Source organism: Rhinolophus sinicus, linkage group LG15, assembly GCF_036562045.2.
Source record: "Rhinolophus sinicus isolate RSC01 linkage group LG15, ASM3656204v1, whole genome shotgun sequence".
Classification (NCBI taxonomy): Eukaryota; Metazoa; Chordata; class Mammalia; order Chiroptera; family Rhinolophidae; genus Rhinolophus; species Rhinolophus sinicus.
The window spans coordinates 6455311-6477799 of record NC_133764.1 but is presented as its reverse complement, the minus strand read 5'-3'; the positions used below and the strand labels follow the sequence as shown (position 1 = coordinate 6477799).

Here is a 22489-nt window from a genome sequence, read left to right as displayed (position 1 = left end):
CTTATTAAAAACATTTCTTAGCTCAGGAATATAGTTATTCACCTACACTGTCTTCTAACATTTATATACTTCATTTTTATGTTTCAGTCCTTAGTACGTATGAAATTATTTAAGTGCATGGTTTAAGAGAAAGGTCTAATTTTATTTTTCACAGTTTTATTGATGTATTTTACAATTCGTTTTAGTATCTGTCTTCACAAGTTTCTTTACATTGGTCTGATCTTTCTAATATGTTTTGGCTACTTTTACAAATATATGCTGGGTGAAATTTAAAATCAGCTTATCACATGCCAATTTCAATCTTGTTAGAATTTTGTTTGGAATTGCAGTGAATTTATAGATTAATTTATGGTGAATTCAAATGTTTAAAATACATTAATTATGAGGCAAAAATACAGTCTCTCTCCACCTACTTAAGTCTCCTTTTAGTTTCCATAGTATTAGTAAGGCATTTTTTTTAAGTCAATTATTGCTGACATATGGGAAACCTATTAATTCTGCACATTTATTTTGTAATTTTGAAGATTTTCTTAATAGTGTCAATAGTTTCTCAGTTAACCTTAGATTGTCTAAGTGCACAATCATATTGTCTGCAAATAATGAAAATTTGCAACCTGATTCATTTTTATTTCTGCCTTGGTGCACTGGCTGATAACTCAAAAAGTAACATTACGGTTTTATTAGTATATTATATAATTAATGTAATTTTTAAAATTACATACAGAATATTCATAACATAAACTACATGTGATTTTCATGTTTTATTTATAAATTATACATTATATATTTGTATTTGTAAATTATATGAATTTTGTACAAATTATGTACAATTTATAAATTACAAATTATGTACAAATTATAAATTACAATATACCATCTTATAAAAATCAAGTTAAATATATTTTATTGCATGCAAAATATTTATATCATGTAGATGTATATCATATGTAAAATTACATGTATAAATTATACAAAGCACATATAATTTATATTATTTTATATTATGCAATAGATAATATTTTATTATATAGTTTAATAATTATTAATATAGTACATAGTAGAAAATTATTATTATTATTGTTACATTGCTGGTGCTTAAAAAGCAGTATTACATTTTTACATATATTATGTTTTTTGCTATGTTATGTTGGATGTTGATTATAACATTTATTTTTGTTTTTGTTTTTATCATAAATGGGAATTTTTCTAGTCATTGACCTCTATGTATGATATTAGCTTTTACTATGTAAGGAAGTATTTCTCTATCCTATTCCACTAAGAGTAATTTGTAAGATGAATGCTGTTTTTAAAATGCTTTCAATATGCATGAAAAGATGGTTACATGGGTTTTATTTTTTGACCTAATAATGGGATATTGCTATCTTTCCAAATCACCTTGCATTTCTGGAAAAAATTCTACATAGATTTTGTTTTTCTAGAAATCATTAGTCTCTTATTTGAGATGTTTCATTATTAGTTGCAATAAAGGTAGCTGCTAAGCAAACTACAAAATTTCAGCTGTTTCACAATAGAAGTGTATCTTATTCATAAACAGTCCAGAGAGGGTTTTTCTCAATGGCAACTCTTTCAAGCACAACAGTCCCCATGCAGTCTTACTGCTCCACCATCCCCTAGGACAGGGATGGCAAAGTTTTTCTTAAAGGGCCAGATAGTAAAGAAGCCAAGCTATCTAAGCTGTCTGTCACAACTACCCAGTTCAGGTGTTGTAGTATGAAAGACGCCATAGGCAATAAGTAAAAACATGGATATGGCTGTGTCCTAATAAAACTTTATTTACAAAAAGACAGCAGGCTCACAGGCCATTTGCCAACCTGTGTGCTGGAGTCCCATCATCCTATGAAGTGAGGGGGAAAGAAAGAATAAAAAGGCCCACACACATATTTAAAAAGCCTCAACTTAGAAACGAACACATCACTTCCGCTCAAATTCCATTGTGAAAATAGTACATATGGCGGGAAAAGTTATTTCCTAGCTGAACAGTAATTTCCCAGCAATCTTGCTGTACAAGGGAAGAAGGAACATAAATTTTGATGAATAGTGTCCTCTCTGCTACAATGTTCATAAATAATATTGGTCTATGTGGTTGTTTTGTATTTCTCAGGTTTAAGTGTCAAGACTATGTGCAATCCACAAAATAAGTTATAATTACCTTTCCATATCTTTCATGTTTGGCAAATATTTAAATATGTCCACAATAATCAGTTGCTTGAAAACATTGCCTATTAAAATTATAGAGGCTCAGTACTTTTCTTAGGAGTAGTTCTTTGATAGCTTTTCTTCAGTTTTGTCCATAGTTATTTGTGTATTCAAATTTTATCCTTAAGGTAATTTGTACAATTTACATTTTTCTAAAAGTTCTCGTTATCCCTCTGAATTTCAAGGTTATTAGCCTAAAGTTATATGAAGTTTGGCTTACAATTGTTCTAAGCATCTCTGAAACTTATATTGCGGGTTTTTTTTTTCATTGCAAATGTTGTAATTCCTATAGTTTCTCCTTCCTGCCTCTCTTTTGCATTACACTTGATAGAAGTCTTTCTATTTTATTGGTCATTATTACAAAGAAGCAGTTCATGAAGTTGTTCATAAATTTTGTTGGTTTCTTGTCTTTCCTTGAATTTATTTAATTTTGCGTTAAGTCATGGTTGTTGAGCAGGAGAATCCCCATGAGAAGAACTGAGGGTCAGGAATATTAATTGGCTTCAGATGCAGGAGAAGAGACTGGAGGCAGAGGGGTGGCCAAAGACTATGCACCCACTCAGATAAGGAGACAGGAGGGCATGAGCAGGGACACGGCCAGTGGAATGGATAGAAAGCAATAAATAAAAGAAAATAATGGACCGGACGTGAAGCTGCGTGAAGGCAGGAAAAGCAGGTGCTTTGGGATCCATTGGCCTGATTTTCAAAGCCGTACTCTGACTTTGGCCACATAACCATGGAGTTATTTAATCTCTCTGTGCCTCAATTGTTCCTCTCTGAAATCCAACAGTAATAATGGCTATCTCATAGGGCTTTTTTCAAGGTGGGCTCAATTTAAAAATGTATGCAGAATTAGGTAGGCACTGGTGACACATTAGCAAAAAGTTTGCTTCATTTCTATCCCCAAGGACTTTACAATTCAGCAAGAAAAGAGGCACAGAAGAAGAAAACTGTCAGTCCTTGTGATAATTTGTATGAAGGAAATTGATAAAAGTCACAATGGGAATGTATATATGTGTACATAACCAAGGCATCCTGGGAGACATGACTTCTTAGCTGAGCCCTATAAGGAGAGGGCAGAGAATGAGTGTGAAAGACCGACAGGTAGCACTGGTCAAGTGATAAAGTCATTTTAAATTTTACTTTAAAGCAGTAGAGAGGTTCAAACTTCTCAGTCACTTAAGGAAACACATATTAAGCACTCTTCTAATTCCTCAATCAGGAGGAACATAATTTAAAATACTAATATTAATACTGCAATAACAAGCAGTGGAGAGCCATTGGAAGAGTTTCTAGTGGAATCCAGAACTTGTTTTGTGTGTGAGCCAAGTTGGGCATTTGGCAGGTAGAAAGAGCCTGTGGCTGCAGTGTGAAGTGGACTCATTAAAAGTCACAGAGTTAAAGGGCTCTGTTAGGAAGCTTTTGGACTTGTTTGATGACAGTTGATAATAACCTGAACCAGAGTCATGGCTGAGGGTGTGGAAGAAAGAGTATCTGAGAGGCAATTGATTGTGCATGATTAAATGATTGGTAGACTATATCAATTTGGACAAAGGGAAGATTAAAAAATGACATATAGGTTTCTCTCTTGGGTGGCCGTTTATCAAGATAAGGGACCGTAAGTGGAAGAACAGATTTGGGAGAGATGATGAATTCTTGTTTCAAACTCTTGGATTTGAAAGGCCCATAGGAATTCCAAAGGCAGGGACTGAGTCAGCAGTGGATTCTACTGAACTAAGATTCAGAAGAAAGTATTGGTCTAGAGCCATAGACTTAGGAGATTTTAGTGTATATGGTAATTTAAACTGATGGTTTAGATAATACTGACGTTTCATTTATTTATTTCTTCATTTAATATTTATGGAGTATATCTTCTGTATATCAGACACTATTCTAAGTGCTTGGGATAACTCAGTGAACAAAACATTCAAAGGTTTCTGCTCTAACAGAACTTAAATTCTAGTGGGGGAGATAGACAATAAACCAAAACAATAAATAATTATATATCATAATAAATATGATGGATGCTATAAAAAATAGAAGTAGTGCAGGGTACAAAGAATCAAGAGTGTCACTAGAGGGTGGTTGGGGCAAGCGGAGGATATATAAAAAGAGAACAGGGCTAAAATGAGGTTCTCACGCAATAATATTTAGGATAGAGGCAGGGATTCTGTGAAGAATAAAGAGGAGGAATGGCTACCGGAAGAGGTGGAGGATATAGGTTGACCTAATCCAAGAAAGTCCGGAAGTGGGCACCAGTGATGGAGAACTAAACACCTGTTATCAACCCATGCACCAGCCTCTTTATCCGTAATCTTTCAACATGCACGAATTTTTACGGGCAAGGTGATGGCATCCTGTGGAATGTCACAAAGACAGGGAGTTGCTCAGAGACCAGCTGTAGAGACGGCACTTTGAGTAGCCCTTCCCATAGTGATAATGATCCAGCCCCGCCTTTCTATCACTTCTTGTGATCAGATCATCTTCCCTGATGTGGTGAAGTGGTGACTCAGGGTTGTAGTTTGCTGTGTGTCATTCTCCTGGCATCTGTGTGTCCTCCCCCCACCGCATCCGCGTGCCTTTCCAGATGTGTTTACATTTTCTAGCCCTCTCTGCAGCTGTGTTTCTATGTTTCTGCCAAGCTCTGAGTGGAATACTCAGTCATTGACTTGCTCCCTCCAGGTTTCCTTGAAGACCAACTATGTTCCAACCCTCAAATACAATAATCTAGAACTTCACCCAACACAGGGAATGATATTTTTGACTGAGAACCAGTTCCCACTCTGGGATTTTTCTTCTCATTCCTAGAAGTCACCCCTCTTACAGTCAGCTGAATGACCACAAAAAGTCTTTTCCTCAAAATTTTCCTTTCCTTTGGGGTTTCAGCTATCAATCCTACTTCCAGCCTGAAAATTTATTTTCTGAGTCAGGGCGAATTTTACAGATTCCAGTCGGAAGTAATATAGGCTCGTATGACTAGAATGATATCATGTGGTGGAACAGGAGGCTTTCTGGTTTGACTAACACAGGAGGGGGCTTGGGCTTCCTCATGGTTACATCTCAGAGCATGCACCTGACTCCCTGTTTCTCCTCCATTGAAACAACGGCTAACAGCCACCCTCTCTCAGGCCGGATCACTGAATACAACAAAAGTGATGTTACGTGGGAGAGATGACCTAATGAAAACAGAAATCGTAGGCTGAAGTTGAGCATGCCTTGCTCAGCTTATGCGTGAGTCATTGTCACTTAGTGATCCCTCAGTTTTGAGTGTCCTAGGGGCACTGCAAGCTTGTTAATTCTCTCTCTGGTCATCTGAGTATTCTCTTCACTTGACTAGAACATCCCTTAGCTACCAAGGAAGCTGTTTATTGTCCAGAGGCCTGGCTTCTGCCGAGGTACAGCAGAAGCCCAGCTGGCTTTCCCAACTCTTCAAACAGTGGAAGGGTCCTGGAGTTCTGCTCCTGTAGACAAGCACCTCCTCTTAAAGTGTTCTCAACTTTTCCGTGGATTGAGCCAAGCTTCCCACCTGAATGCCTGAGTCAGCTTTCCAGCTACTTTTTCAAAAAAATCAAACCTGTGATTCAGAATCTATAGCCTCCTTATCAAAGATAAATGAGTTATTTTTATCAGTATAGCCCTTTAACACAGGAAGCAACATTTGTAGTCCACCAGGGCTAGCCCAGAAGTCATCTGTTCATAGCTGTCACGTACCTTTCTAAAAGATCCTACACTGGTCTTTGCTCACCTATATCCCCAAGGCTCAGACTTTGTAACAAAACCAAAAAAAATTGTATTCTCTAAGAACCTGGTCATTTTTAGAGACTTTGGAATTCTTGACACTCTTTTATCATTCACTTTTAAGGCAGGTAGACGATAGCCATGGTCCTAAGCCAGAGGGTAGAGTCACTTGCTTTGGCATGAAAAGAAAAGGTTTGCTTTGGTATAACTTTCTCGTGGACAAAAATCGATCATTCCATAATAAGAAATAATTTTCAAAGTGCCAGTGATCTTTGGGGGAAAGAAACACACTGAGGCATACATGAAAAATACTTTTCTGAGGAATGTTCTGGGAAAGGGGTGGGAAACAAGCATCAGGGAGCTGGTAGCTTTCTGGGTGTGGGAGTGGCAAGAAGGGAAGTTAGCTAGCGCTGAGAGAAGGCGGTTGCCTGGTGTTGGCCTTGGCTGCCCGCTGAAGTGAGCACAGACACCGAGAGTGTGCAGGACATGCCCAAGTGGGGCCTGCAGCTGGGGAGAAGTCCCTAGAAACCTCAGAGGGAGCTGTGAGAAAGTGGGGCCCTGCAGAGGGGAAGCGAGAGGCAGTGCTGAAGTATCTTTACACACCTGATGATCTCTGTCCTGAAGAATTAGCCCTAAGAGCTGATACAGGTCAAGTGCTTATGCAGGTTATGTAGTCCTAGGATCAGGATATATCTATAGATTTGATGCAAATTTCTAGACAGAAATCTGAAGAAAAGGAACCTTGGTTCCTCCAAATTTCCACTGACATCCATTTCCATAGTAAAGGCATCTGATCCCCCTTCAAGAGCAGTGGGTTCTGTCTTTGTTGGACAATACGATCCATCTTCCAGAGACGAGGGTCTCTTCAGTGTAAAGAAATATCTTTAGGCAAGAGCCACATTTAAAATACTTCTACCTTCACATAATCACCTTCTCCCTTAAGAAATGGATTTGGCTTCAGTCTCTTCCAGGAGGATGTTAGGAGACGGTCTGTCCATGAATTAAAATAGCTCTCAAGCAGTGTACTACTCAAGCTTGCAAGCAGATAAGGAAGCAAGGTCCCTTTTCACATTCCACTTCATGGTTTCCAGCCCTTGGTGTGAGCCTAGCAAAAAGGTAACTAGGACTCCGATTATCTCACTCTAATCTTGGAATTTTAAATGTTTATGCAGAGGAAAGTACAACTGACTCATTCATCTAATCACTTCCAAGAGGGAGAGGAAAAGCTCAGAGTCACCAGGCCAAGATCCCCAAGGGGCCAGCACCCAGAGCCAGCCCCGTGGGCATAGCTGGGGGATGATGTCAGGGCTTCCCAAAGCAAGTCCTTGTCATCACACCACCTGACGTGTCTACAGGGACAATAGCCAGCACACAGCACTCCCAGAGAGCCTCACACTGGGGGAGATTGGAGGAGAGGCCCAGGGCCACAGCAAAAAGCTGATAGACTTGGTTGTTCTAGAGACAGCCAGATAAGCTGACCTTTGTCCCTCCCCACATGAGTCTGGCTTGAACCAGGAAGGAGGGAGAAATGTGCAGCCTTTCCTGTGACAATCCCCTTGCTCTGGGGAAGGTCTGCCTCTGCTTTCCCAGAATGAACCACTCGTTTTTCTGGCTCTGGAGTTGTGCTGACCTTTGCAAAGCTGACCACAGGATAAACTGCCTCCCGGGTGGTCTTCTTTATTTCGATAATGGTAAACTTGAGACAAACAGATCCTCCTAACCAAAACCATAACAATAATAGCAGCTAGCGATTATTGAACACTTGCACCTCAGGGACGATGCAAATAACATATAACATACGTGAAACTCAGTGCTTTACATATGTTGTATTATTTTCATCCTCAAAACGCTGAGAGGTAGCCATTATTATTATTCCCATTTTATAGAGGGGGAAACTAAGGCTCCATAAGTTTAAATAACTTGGCAACTGAAGTAGTAGAACCAAGGAACAAACCACGTCTGTTTGACTCCAGAACCCAACTTCTTACTGACCACACCAAAAACCACGTACATCATCTCAGAAGGAAGCCATTGCCATTTTTCTCTCAGGGGCCTCTCCGCCGTTACGGTTCTCTTCACCAACAAGGACTGAGCTGAGTGTGTAACTGTATGTGGGCTCTCTGCCCTGCCACTCGTCTTCTGCCCTGGCAACAGCAAATTCTAACCACTTATAGAACCGAAGAAGTGGTGATTGGTAGGGACCCATGTAGGGGTCTTTTGGCCTGGACAGCCCCTAAGTGGTCCTCAATGTGTCTGTCAGAGTATTCTGACCTGGCACGTCATACTTTTTACATACCAGGCAGGAGTCATATTTGGGGCCTCGGCCTTGACCCTGTTTGTTCATTCAGGTGTAAACAACTACCCTATAGGTGGTTGCATGTACTCATGACTTCTTTGTGTCTACAGAAAACTCAGGGTTTCTCCATAGATTTGAGCAGAGGAACCTCTTTAAATGATTGATGTCACTTGATAGACTCTTAGAAGCTGTGTCTCTCCAAGAATTGGGTCCCAAAATAATCCTCTCCTCTGGCTGGGAGAGTTTCTTCCTCACCCTTCCCACCCCAACTCTGTCACTTCTAACCAGCACTCTGTCACTTCCCTTCCACTCCCCCCATTATTGCCAAATGCCCCCTCCCTTTCTGTTGTCCTACCCACAGCTGACCGTCATTTCAGGCTCAATTTAATCCTGTCTCCTCCAGGAGTCTTCTTGGATAACTGCACTCTGCTCTCTCTTTCATCTACCCACCAACAGCATTCCCCAGACAGTCTGGTCCTTGACAGTTTTCCAGTTGTGTCCCAGGGCAATACTTAAATAACATCCTTCTTATGGTTTTCCGTCTCTTCACCATATCGTATCTGATTACCCTTCTGCTTCTCTCGATTTCTCTTAAAGTGGGAAGGCTGGAAATGAAAAAAATTACTGAGGAATGCTCTCTCCAGTATTGAGGGAAATGGGACTGATTACTGACTCCTTTATTCCAGATACTCGACTTGTAGACTTTTCCACACCATTCCAGTGCCTCCAACCAAGGTCACCAAATGCCCAGTGTTAAAGTGCAAAGGACATGCTGATATACTGGTGGCAACAGGGTTTCCACAACTCTTCCAACCCTTTTCTGAGACAAGTTCCAAAGAAAGCATCACAGTCACCTTTCCTAGAATCCCTGCCTTCTCTGTTCTCATAATCACGGTGTCACATTCAGCCCCTCAAATCACAAAAAGTCAAGTAAACGATCTTGTGGAACATGGAGATGTCCTCAGTACATGTGTGTAGAAAAAGGAGAGACAGCTGTTTTCTACGCTACCTCTCCACAACCAACCTGCAGGTCCTACAATGTTCCCTAAACAGTATGTCACCTGATGGCCTCCAGGGAAGGTAACTGATTTTCCACCCCCTCTGCGGGTGGCTCTGAGAGTACAAAGCCTGGGCCCACAGGCTTAGCTCAGTCTCTAAATAACTGGGTGGACTGGACCTTGCAATGTCCTCAAAACAGAGATGAGAAAATGTGCCCCCTACTCTGACGTACTTATCCATTATGAAGCATAACAAAAGTTGATTGTCTTTGTTATTGCTGTCCTATTAAGTGAGCTACTGATACAAACTACTGTTTTTATCATTTGCTGTCACCCCACTTGAAAGTGGGGTTGTTGGGGGATAAGAAGAGAAATCCTTCTCTCTTTTTCTTCCCTATCCTTGCCTCTTCCTTGAAGCGTTTCTACCCACATGCTACACTACTAGGACAGCTTTGCAATTTGGCTCATTTCCTCTCATTTGTACATATTTGAGAAGTGATACTGTGTTTGGGTGTGGGTGGAAATGGTGGTGGTGGGGTGGTCTTTGTCCTCTGAAGTAACAGAACGTACAGGAAAGATCCATACTAATTTAGAATGGAGACATGGGGAGGGAATATAAGGAAATAAAGATCTCAGGTGGCAGTTCTGTTGGGCAGAGAAGACCGGCTGCCTCCAGGGCCTGGCATAGCCACACGCAGGATTCTCTGAGAACAGGAATGGTGTTGGCTCAGGGTATGTGCTAAGTAGATCCCAATGAAATGCTGTGATTTCTGGGGTGCAGAGGCTTAACACCCACCTCACCCCCCAACTCCTGTGCCCACCTGGCCCTCAATATACATGTACTCCTTTTAATAGAGACAAAGCCTTTAATTCCACAAATAGAAGTAGGACTTGAAATTTTAATGAAAACATTGTTTCTAAAGTAAAGAAATAGGTTGAGTTGACGATGGAAGCATAGTCATGGAGGCAACTGGAAGGACCTTCCTGGAAGATCTCAGGCAAATGATCCCCTTGACAAAAGGATTATGTGTAATTTTTTCACATAGGATGAAAATGACAAATACAGGCTTATTTACAGGGTTTGCTGTGAGAAAAGGGGGAGGAAAGGTTAGAGCTAACTCGGGATTCTTAAAAGAGAGAAGGAAGTGTTTGAAACCAGAGTACTGAAGGGGAAGTAGAGTGGCGCCTGATTATAAAGAAAAACTTGGCATTTGTCAAATATCCAATGAAACCCCCCTGGTAGGAAATGAATATTTTTCTGATGCAAATATAAGAAAATGCTAGCATGCGTTTATTTCAGGTGATATGTAGACCTGTGTTTTATATTCTTCTCTGTACTTGTCTATTATTTCAAATTTTTATATGGTAGTTAAAAAGTGTACCTTAGAAAATAAAAGTTGAAAAATAAAAGTCCCCATTAATATAATGGAATACTGTACAGCTGCTACCAAAAAAAAATACTTTTTTTTTTTTAAAATTGAGGAAGATCTCTATGTGCTTACATGGAAAGATCTCCAGAAAACATAAAGTAAATAAAGCAAGTTTCAGACCTATCTATATGAAATATTTTTTAAATATGTGTGTATATGCATTGCTATATGTCTAGAATTAAATCTAGAAGAGGAAACAAATTATTAATGGGAAGTGGGATTATTACGTACAGCTCTTATGGTTTCAATTTTTATAAGGATATATTACTTTTATAATCACAGAAAAGCAATGATTTCATAAAGGATCCTTGGCTCCCTGGAGGAGCAATGTGGTCCCCAAGCCTCCCCAGGTTAGCGGGCTGCCCAATGGGCCAGCCACTGGAGTTTCCACCTGCCCTGTCCTTGTCTGGCCTCTTTCCTGATTTGACCCTTGGATGTCTGAGTGAGGGGCCATGACAGATGCCAGCAGTGGTGGTGATGACAAGCCCCAAACCACATTTGTTCCATTACTTCCAGCTCCTCGTTGGCTTTCCAGTCTGCATGGTGAAAGCTCCTCTGTCTTATCTGCACAGAGCAGGAGTCAAAAGTTCTTGTCAGTGTGATTGCAGAATACCGGGCTGGAAAACTTCCTGATAATACCTAAATTCCTTTAGAAGAGCTGTGCCTGGAATCGGGTCAGATGAGCGATGTGGCCTCAGCACATTCTGTCCTATGCAGCTGGATGATAAACCAGATGAAATTTGGCAATTAAAAAGCATAAGAGACATATAAGGATGTTATGACGGTCCCATCTGATCTGATAACCCCTCTCTCTCCTCGAGCTAATGTATCTATCTATTCCCCCCGCCCAAAGACCATGTCGGCTGCTGTGGAAGAAATTTTGAATGTGTGAGCCATTGAGGATTTCTAAAATAGACACAAAGATAAGAGGAATCAAAAGAAAGCCCAAATAATAAACAAATAAAGATCACGCTGAGGTTTCTGAGACACATTTATGGCTTTTATAAACAGATACGTATTAGTTGAATGGGGCTTTGGGACACTCTGGTGACACGAGCTAATTCTGACATTTAGGAATTTAAACTTAGTAGCTGTCCTAGCTTATCCTTGTTAGCAAAGTTTGCTAAACATTTTTGTGCTGTGTGCCCTGCTTTATATTTGAACATCATGCAAATGGCACACTGTCATCTCAATTATAGCTCTCGTCGTAAAACCTGAGGGAAATGGGGCGTCCTCCTAGTGCTGTCTCCATTGGCCTCATTCTGCACAAAGTGACCCTTTTTCTTTCCTTCATCTTCCCTGATTTAATTTCAAAAACATATAGGTTCACACAGGAAATGTTCAGGCATCGATAAACCTGAAAATAATGTTTAATATATAATGGTAGACCTTTTATACGAGATTGGACAATTAAGTTTGCGAACTCATCCTAGAATAAGTGCTACATACCTCATTGCTGAATATCACTATGGTCACCTTTGAAGTACTCCCCTTGGGAAGCTGTGCACTGACACCAGCGCCTAGTCCACCCTTCAAAGCAATTTTGGAACTCTTTCTGGAATGGCCATCAGAGCTGTCATCGTATTACCCTTGATGTACTGAATGTCATCAAAATGTCTTCCTTTCAATATTTCTTTTATCTTCGGGTAAAGAAAGAAGTCATTGGGGGCCAGATCAGGTGAGTAGGGAGGGTGTTCCCATACAGTTATTTGTTTACTGGCTAGAAACTCCGTCACAGTCAGTGCCGTGTGAGCTGGTGCAGTGTCGTGATGCAAGAGCCATGAATTGTTGGTGAAAAGTTCAGGTCACCTAACTTTTTCACACAGCCTTTTCAGCATTTCCAAATAGTAAACTTGGTTAACTGTTTGTCCAGTTGGTAGAAATTCATAATGAATAATCCCTCTGATATAAAAAAAAAGCTAATGACATCATCACAAGTTCATGAACCTAATTGTCAGACCTCGTATGTCACACATTCCTCACTCTTACCTTGAACTGCAAACAGATCTAAGGAACTAGTCTTAATAGGGATGACACATTGAAGCATTTCCAAAAAGCCCTTTGATGTGCCTAAGCCACTGACCGAGTTCTTGGATTTCACTCCCTCAGGTAACCAGGTGAGTTTCTCCAAATCAGCTGATGCGTTTGCCTTTGAAGAGGACAGCAGCAGCGATGGGCTTTCTCCAGATCAGACTCGAAGTGAAGACCCCCAGGGCTCAGCAAGGTCCCCCCCAGGCACTAAAGCTACAGAGACCCCTTCGGCAGGCCCTCTGGGGACAATCCAGGTAAACAAACCACATCTCAGCCTGTCATCTCTTCATAGTCTTAAAATCAACGCTGTCACGTATGCTTCGAGACCGAGAGATGTCCCTTGATTGCACATCACCTTGGTACCTCTTCTTACCCTATTGGGTCCAGGGTTCTATGTGTAGTGGCGAAAATTTCTATAAAACCCTGAAAGAGAATCTCAGGACTATACCCTTGACTTACTTTTTTTAAGCATCCACTCTTCCGAGTCGATGCCTTTCATCTTCATTTTTACAAAGTAAAAATAAGGCTCCCTGAGATTTCGATGACCCACCAACAATCTCCCAGATAAAATGTGCCAGAGCAGGGCTGGTTTCAAGGCCCACAGCCTTTCCATGCACTGAGCAGACACCAGAGGGTGCTGGGGTGGGGGATGGGCGGCATGAAGTGCTGATTGGCTACAAAGCGGGGAAGCCTGAGTTGCTTCTACCATTAACCACTGCAAAGTCCAGTTCCAGCTCTGACCTAAGCACAACACGCATCTCTTTCTGGACAAATTCACCAGCTCTCAAGATGTGAGGAATGTATATTGCAAATACTGTTAAAAGCACATTCAGAAAGAACAATAATGACTAACACCAGCCACTGCCATGTAGTAAGTGCTCACTCAGTGTGAGATACTTTATAAGTGTTTTCTGTTAGATATCCCAGTCCACTCCAGGCACGTGTCACTGATGGGGATTCTGACAAGGAACTAAGGCTCCGTGAGGCTGAGGAGCCGTGTGGCCTCCAGAAACACTTCAGATTCCCCCGGCCCCTGGAGCGTCCGCCTCTAGAAGCCACACACCAGTCTCCTCAGCCAGCACGATGGTACTCATGGAGGTGTGTGTGGGTGCCCACACGTGAGCGGAAGGAGACACACTGCATGGCAGGGAGATAGGAGTCTTCCACCCCTGGTTTCACTCATACTGGCTCTGAAAGAACCCTCCAGACCTTCAGTCCCTTCCCTTTAGGCAGAGCTTACTCCTCCTGGCCTCACAGGAATTATTTGATGGATTGAAATTAGATATTATATTTGAAAACATTTATTACACTGTAAAGCAACATACAGCTATCAGGGACAGTTTGATAATTATCATCCAGGGCCCTTTTTCCAGAAACTATGCTACTTACTGGCTGTTGTCATGCCCTCCTTCATCGCATCGGAGCAAAGTTAAGGCTGCCAAGGAGAAAATGTGGAATGGGAGAAAAACAGGAGACATAAAAAGCATAGCCGAAACAGTCATACATCTATTGTGCAAGAGTTCATAATCAAAGCGTTTTTCCTTCCCCTGCGTGCCACAGCTGGTCTTTGCAGCCAAAGTTCTTTGATAACATCAAACAGTATATCAGACCATTTCTGCTATTATTCTGACAGTAAATTCCTCAGCTTCTGATTTCAGAATGGTTTAAGGAGAGGATAACTTCTTTTCTGCTTAATCCTAGGAGAGGGGAGGAAGGGAGTAAGCACTGAGCAATGCCGGACTAAGACCATTTTGTCATTTCACCCAGCAGACCCATGTAACAGATCAAGACACTGAGGCTCTAATAGGAAAGGATCCTATAGGCCTTTGCAGGTGCCAGGACTCAGGGAAGGACTGAGAAGGGCCAGAGGGAGTTCCTGAACAGCCCCTGCCCCTTTTTGTCAGCATCACGGCATAGGAATTTAGGAGAGAGAGAGAAGATAACTAACTAATCCTTCTTCCAAGTCCTATGCATACAGAAACATGCCTCTCACAAAGATTTTTCAGGACACTTACCTACATATACACACATACACATAAATACGCATACACACACACACATATACACAGAGACACACACCACACATGTATATATATATTACTTGCACACACATATACACAGAGACACATGCATATACACACAGAACACATATACATATCACACATAGATATACACACATATCTATACATACACCTACATGTGAACACATGCATATAAATGCAGACACATACAGATATACAAAAACACATACATATGCACACACACATATGTACACGCACTTTCCCTCCATCTGCTAACACCTGTCATCTAGTTTTCTTGTTGTCCTACTTTTCCTAAAATTCCTACACCCACTCCTCCCTCTTACTTTCTTTTTCAATCCCATTATCTCATCCAACAGGTAGACCTTGTGACAGACAGATGGAGTCCTCACACAGGGTGACCAGATATCCCAGTTTGCCTAGAATAGGGCAGTTCTATTCCTGTCTTGTGGAATAATTATTAATAATGATCCCTTTTTCTCTCAAAAGTGTCCTCAATTGGTTGACAAATTATATATGTGGCTCCTTCCCCTGGAGAAAGTAGTCTCATATGTACTTGGGTATGAAGGTAGGATTTAAACAGCAGAGCTATCCGTGTAGGGGGGGAAGGAGGGCTCTACTTTAACATTCTATGTCACGCAATTTTTGCTCCTGTATCCTAACAATGCTGAAATTTGTATTTCAGGATCTTACTTCTGGCTCAGAAAATGACAGGAATGACTCGGCCTCACAGCTCGGAAATCAGTCAGACACAGGGAAGCAGGGGCTTGGCCCCCTCAGCACCCCCAACCCCGCGCATGCTGCTGTAAAGGTATGGGTGGGCCCACCTCCATCACCTGCCTGAGTGCTCGCTCACAGACTCAGGGCCTTGCACAGTGTAAGGCCTATATCATCCAAGCCAGTCTCCATATGGAAATACATAAAAATGCATGGGTTACATTCACAGTACGAAACATTCTAAGCATATAGCACAGTTTTAGTTTAATTTTCTCAGCATTATATCTAACAGTTTACAGAGTGCTCTCTCCTCAGTTAACTGCCTGGTTGTCATTTGGGCTTCTGCATAATATTTTATCCCAAATAACTTCTCATTGATTTTGAAGCATGCTTTCTCAGCATTTAATGAATGCTCAGGTGACTCTTATGAAATATTTGTTAAATGATTATAATTTAGTAAGAGCCAGTGTTAAAGCAATAGCCTCATAGCCCCCTCCACTGCATACACAGAAGTGGTTTTCACGTTCTAAGTGGACAGTAGGTATTTCAGTTGCCCAGTAAAGCTCCACCACCGAGCTGCAATAGCTTTAACCTAGCTTACAATTCACTCAGCTCACCAACTTTGAAATTATAGGACTGTAGATGAAGTTTGTTCTTTGCAGGTGGAGGGAGATGATTTACATTATTTCTAATGTTGTGTCCAAAGAAAACTTTTATTAGTATTTCTCCCAAAGTACTTAAATTTTCATAATTCAAATTAGTCAAGCCTTCAGCCTCACTACATCCTAAGAGAATGCGATCATTGCCCAGAGGGAAGACAGGTCAATTTCAATGACGAGCAGACCGATACCCAGCTGACCCAGCAAGACTGGCTGTTTATGTAAGAGACAACATTCCTTCTGATTGGTCAATGCCTGTGAATTCTCAGTTGTTAAATATTCATCATCTCCAAATTAATAGGATACTAGAGGGCTTCTTAAAGAAGGGGGCTGCTGAGCTGGGGAAAAACATCCTTCTCCTGTTCACTTTGTCAGCTTCATAGGAGGCCAGTGAGAGAATGCACAAAAATCCTGTGAAAACTGTAGAATTCTATGTAAGAGGAAGGTATTCTCAGTACAGGCTCTGAGAGGGTTGAATAAGAAGTTGACTAAGACATGATTTCTGCCCTCAAGGAGCTTATATTCTAGTTGGGTATCACAGCCACCACTAACCCATATAGTGTTTTGAGCAAGTGAGAAAAATGTGCCCCAAAGGACTTGAATAGACATTTCTCCAAAGATAAAGAAAGTGCCACCAAGCACATGAACAGGTGCTCAAAGTCATTAGTCATCAGGGAAATGCAGCTCAAAACCACAATGAAATACCACTTCACACCCACTAGAATGGCTATAATCAAAAAAGAAAAAGGAAAAAAGCAAGTGCTGATGAGGATATGGAGATCGGAACTCTCATACATTGCTGGTGGAGATGTAAAATGGTGCAGCCACCAAGGAAAACAGTGGTGGTGCTTCAATATTAAACGTGGAATTATTATAGGACCCAGTAATTCCACTCCTAGGTCTATGCCCAAAATAATTGAAAACTGGTGTTCAAACAAAAACTTGTACATGCATATGCATAGCAACACTATCCACAATAGTCAAAAGTTGGAACTAACCCAAATGTCCATTAACCGAAGAATGGATAAACACGTGGCATATCCATACAATGGAATATGATTTAGCCATAAAGAGGAATGAAGTAGTGACACACGCTACAATGTGGATGAACCTTGAAAACGTTATGCTGAGTGAAAGAAGCCAGATGCAAAAGGTCGCATATGGTATGATTCCATTAATATGAAAGAAATATCCTGAAGAGCCAGAACCGTAGAGACAAAAAGCAGATTCGTGGTTTCGGGGGACTGCAGGAAGGAGGGAATGAGGGGGTGACTATTTAATGGGCACGGGGTTTCCTTTTGGGGTGATAATAATGTTCTGGAACAATAGTGATGTCGTTTGCACAACACTGTGAGTGTACTAAATGCCCCTGGATCGTGTACTTTAAAATGGATACTATGGTGATTTTATGTTCCTTATATTTTACCACAATACAAAAAGAGGTTCCCCTTCCCCCGGGCAGCCACAGCCCCTGTCAGGGCCAATAGCTTAGGAAGCAGAATGGGGACTGAATTTCAGTCTCCCCCACCCCCTCAGCAGGGTATGCAGTGGTGTGACCATTATCAGGCAGCCTCAAAATACCATATGAGAGTAGGAGACCTGCAGATAAGAGACATCACTGTGAGTGAGGACAGGCTTCCCAGGTGAGCTAGGATTTGAGCTGGACTCAAAGGATGTGCTAGAGTCAGATAGCAAGTGGAGTGGGGGAGTTTCAGACAACAGAACATTGCAAGGAAAAGAGGCAGGAGGGGTAAGCTGTTGGAGACAGGAGATTTAGGCAGTTTGGTGAACTGTCTTCTTTGGCCAACTAGAGTTTGGGCTTCATCTTGCAGAGCAGAACAGGCAAACTGATTATGGGCTGCTGGGGTAGTGTGTTGTGTGGCAGGCCCAGTGTGTGTGAGCAGGTTCGAATCAGAAAGCTGTTAGAAGTCATGCACTCTTTAGCCACGGCCGCACTCTTCCCTCTAACATTACACTAACCTGCTTTACACATTTACGCCTGGGTCTTAAAGCACTGGACTGGGCTCCGCCTCTGCTTTAGAAAAATGTTCTCCCCTTCTGTTGGCCTGAAGTCCTAGGTAGAAAACAAAACAAAAAACAACAAAAATCCACAAACTTAGTATCCTCTGGTCCCCAAAAGAGTGTGAAACTACCCAGTTCTGTGGATTCAGAGCTCTACGGGTTCAGTCTTTGCCTTCACTATCCAGATACAATAGTTCAATTTTAGTACCTTCTGGAAGGCTCAGAGTTCCTGTGCTAAGACAACATGGAGAGAAAATTCTGTAGCCCCTGACTTATCTGTTAGGCCCAGGGCTGCAGCTCCCCCAGACAAGGCAAGTCCTAGAGAGAGATGGGAACAGAAGCTGAGCTGCAGCAAAGTAGGGCAAAGCTGACTGCACAGGCTCCACAGAAATTCTCCCAAGTGCAGAAGACTGATTAATTAACTAGCATGCTAATCGATGAAAGAGCACGGAGAAACAGAGCCACCAAGCAAACGGGAATACTTGTGCTCATTATTCATTGGTCTCCGGGAAGCCTCCTTGAGAAAACACAAAAGAGGCTTCGGTGGTGGGATGCGCTGACTCAGAGAAAAGCAAGTTAGTGTCTCCTTCCAATAGGTCACATTCGTATTATGTGTTTTGTGGTTAAAATGGGGAAGCTGCCCAGTCATGCCTGCGAGCTATTCAGGAGCCCCCTCTCCTGGACACTGCCGGTACCACACTTTCCCTCCAACTTTTCCCCCAAATCCTCAAGAATCTTCTGTCATGACATCCATGTTCTTCATTTTATCCTTCCGGAATAAAGTCAAGGTTTGAAAAAACTTATGTTTCTTCAACTGATCACAGTATGGACCTATTACTTCCCAATATATGGAATACATAGAGGCCTTTAGATTTTAGGAGCAGGTTATAGATATAATCACACTGTCCTCTCAGACCTGTTATTATTTCAATATTATTTCTTTATCATTCTTATATTGATCATTGAGATAGAAAGTATAGAATATTTCCCCCAACTTTCAGGTGAGGTAACTAAGATGTAATAAAGTAATTGTTCTCTTAACTTTCTAGCCTGTACCCTTCTTTCAAGGTTACCACCTCGTGCTATATGACGGGTAACTTCTGAAAGAGTTCTAGCTCATGACTAACCCTTCCCATAGTAAGTAAAGTGTCATTAGTTCAGAGGGTGTCACTTCCTGATTTGATAACAGTATTTGGGGATGGTGGCAAGTCTAACTTTTCAGCCTGAAGCAACAAACTGCACATTCTGGGTTTTCAAGGACAAGCTTAATGTCATCTAAGTTTATATCGTTACGAAGTCAGTTTACTAAGTGTTTAAGCAAAGGTGACTACATGCATGCATATGAAAGAACTTTGTTATGAATCCATCCCCAGTTCAGAACTTATGCTCAATTAGGCCACGGGTTGGTCTGAGATGAGGAAAGTGTTGTCACTGAAACACAGGCTTACATCTCACTCTACTCCTGGAGCCACTTCTAAGATTCAAGAGTCCCTGCCTAACGAGGGCCCTTCCAGTGGGATACTCTCGAAATAGATTTGTTCCTTAGATATCGTAATGTCCCAGGATCTCTCTGCACATGGTGACCTCGCTGTATGGTACTTCCGGGATCCAAGTCCATCCGCCAGACCAACCTGCCTCCCGAGATGCGCGCGGCACCAAGTCATTCCCCACCATCACCTAAAGCACATGCCTTTCTTCATCCTCTTTGCAGTCCAAGTCCTTGAGTGACAGTAAGAACCGCCACAAAAAACCCAAGGACCCCAAGCCAAAGGTGAAGAAGCTCAAATATCACCAGTACATCCCCCCGGACCAGAAGGCAGAGAAGTCCCCTCCGCCCATGGACTCGGCCTACGCCCGGCTGCTCCAGCAGCAGCAACTGTTCCTGCAGCTCCAAATCCTCAGCCAGCAGCAGCAGCAGCAGCACCGGTTCGGCTACCCTGGGCTTCACCAAGCTCCGCTCAAGTAAGTCAGGGGTGCCCCGGCTGGGGGTGGGGCGGGGGAGCTGCAAGCAGAGGTTGGGGTGGCTTCTCTCTGAGGCACACGGGCCCGCACCTTGGGACACAGCGAGTCCGGTATTGTACCACGTGCGCCTCCAGTGTGTTCAGAATATGGTTCTGTTTAAAAACCATGTGCTGCTTTTCTGGAACATAAGGCTGGGAGAGAGCAAGTAAATCGGTGCTCCTAATAAGAGGTCTCTTTGGGAAAAGGGAAAGGATTAGCAATTTCAGACTGAATTGTGGAACCGAGAGGCGAAAACATCTAAGAATGCATCTTGGAATTGTGGGCAACTCCAACACAGCTTACGATTTTTGAATTGGTTCAGCACTCATGCTTTAGGAAGCAACAGAGCTAAGTGACCAAGAGGGACATCCTCACAGATTGACTCCTAAGCCCCAGTGTGCGACCTCATTGCCAGGCCACCTTTTCAATGGTCAATCTCTTCAAGTATAAACTTGGAATGAGGGTTCCATCACCTGTCTCTGTTCAGTCTTGGATTGTGCTAGCAATTGTGCTGAGTGCTGAATACAATCAAGCTTCATCAGGCATGCGCCTGCCTCCACAGGACAGTGCATTTGCTAAAACATAAATGGATTTGCCTCACCCATATGCCAAAGTCACCACCACTCCCTCCTGTCTACCCCAACTCACCTTGAGTGTCACTTGCCACTTGCCATCTAGCCTGCTCTTGTTTTCCTCACCCTGCGTATTCTGCTGACGTTACTTACCTGATCCGTGTAGACACGTAGTAGCTTGTGATCTGATCTAAATACAAGGGTTCTGGTCACCCAATTCCAATATGTGGGGGAGGTTTTCCCCACATCACCAGGCAATTCTGCAATATCAGCTGGCTGTCCAACAATTCCACTCAATTCTGACACTAGCTTCCTGGAAATAGCATCAGTTTCCATGGGTTAAGGGCTCAGTCGCACAAGACTGCCACCCCCAACCCCTTAAGATGCCAATTGCAAGTCCAGAACTTGTCACCTTGCTTCTGGTCCACCAACTATAGATCACAGATTTCCATGACCTCCCCCTTAGGTTTGGTTAAATTGCTAGAGTGGCTCACAGAACTCCAAGAAACATTTTACTTACTAGATTACTGGTTTATTATGGAAAGGATATAACTCAGGAACAGCCAGATGAAAGAGATGCATAGGGCAAGGTATGGGGGAAGGGGGTGGCGCTCCCATGGCCTCTCCGAGCTGGCCACTCTCCCAGCACCTCCATGTGTTGACAAACCTGGAAACTTTCCGAGCCCCATCCTTTTGGGTGTTTATAGAAGCCTCATTACAGAGCAATAATTGACTAAATCATTGACCACTGGTGAACTCAATCTGTAGTCCTCCCCTCCCTGGAGTTCAAGGGGGTAAGAAGAGGGTGGGACTGAAAGTTTCAACCCTCTAATCACATGATTGGTTCTCCTAGCAACCATCATCCCTCCTCAGATGGAGTCCAAAATTCACCTCATAACAAAAAATGCCTTTGTCACTTGGATCACCTAGGAAATTCCACGGGTTTTAGAAGCTGTGAGCTAGAAACCGGGATGAAGAGCAAATATATATTTCTTATTATGAATCACAACATCAAATCCTCATATATATATTTGACCATATTTTAAGTGCCTCTTTTTGGTTTGTTTTTCAGGGAACCAAACGAACAGATGGTCAGAAATTCAAATTCTTCTTCAACACCACTGAGCAATACCCCTTTGTCTCCTGTCAAAAACAGTTTTTCTGGACAAACTGGTGTCTCTTCTCTCAAACCAGGCCCACTCCCATCAAACCTAGATGATCTGAAGGTATAGGATTTGGCATGATTTTCCTTTCTTTTTTCTTTGTTTAACAAATATATCAGTACATTTTTAACAACATTTCCATCAACTGATTTCTTGTATAGAAATCAAGAAATGGGAGGGGGACGAGTATGGGAGAGGCTCAAGCACATGACAGAATATTAACTGCTGTGGTTGAATACCCCAGAGAGCAGAAGACCACAGGCTCCCAACTCAGCCTTTTCACTGGCTATGCAAACTTGGGCGAGCGTCTTAAATTTTCTGCTCCTCAAATTCCTCATTTGCATAAATGAGTTATCATGGGAATCAAATGGAATCGTATAGAGCAGAGAGGAGCTGTGAGATTGCTATGAGCTTCCAGAATTCTCTAAGCTAGCGGTGAATTCCAAGACGAACTTTTACCAATCTCTGATAAAATGAGAAAAATAAGAACCATGTAAAGGGTTTTTCATAAATCGAAGTGTGTTCAACATATCTGACTAATCTTTATGGAAAGTACTTATTTCCGCCCAATATTCTGAAAGCTAAAAGATCCTTTCCATTAGGAAA

At 42.1% G+C, this 22489-nt stretch overlaps 1 protein-coding gene across 4 annotated transcripts in view; it reads left to right on the top strand.

Moving 5' to 3' along the window:
* The window catches only part of MYOCD (myocardin), a 92124-nt gene that overhangs the window by 49772 nt on the left and 19863 nt on the right, over window positions 1-22489 (top strand). For all 4 annotated transcript variants that reach the window (XM_019755278.2, XM_019755277.2, XM_019755276.2 and 1 more), the window contains 4 exons: window positions 12789-12964; window positions 15435-15560; window positions 19859-20109; window positions 21793-21946. In XM_019755278.2, the coding sequence (XP_019610837.2) occupies window positions 12789-12964; window positions 15435-15560; window positions 19859-20109; window positions 21793-21946 (707 nt within the window). The remainder of the gene's footprint in view (window positions 1-12788; window positions 12965-15434; window positions 15561-19858; window positions 20110-21792; window positions 21947-22489) is intronic.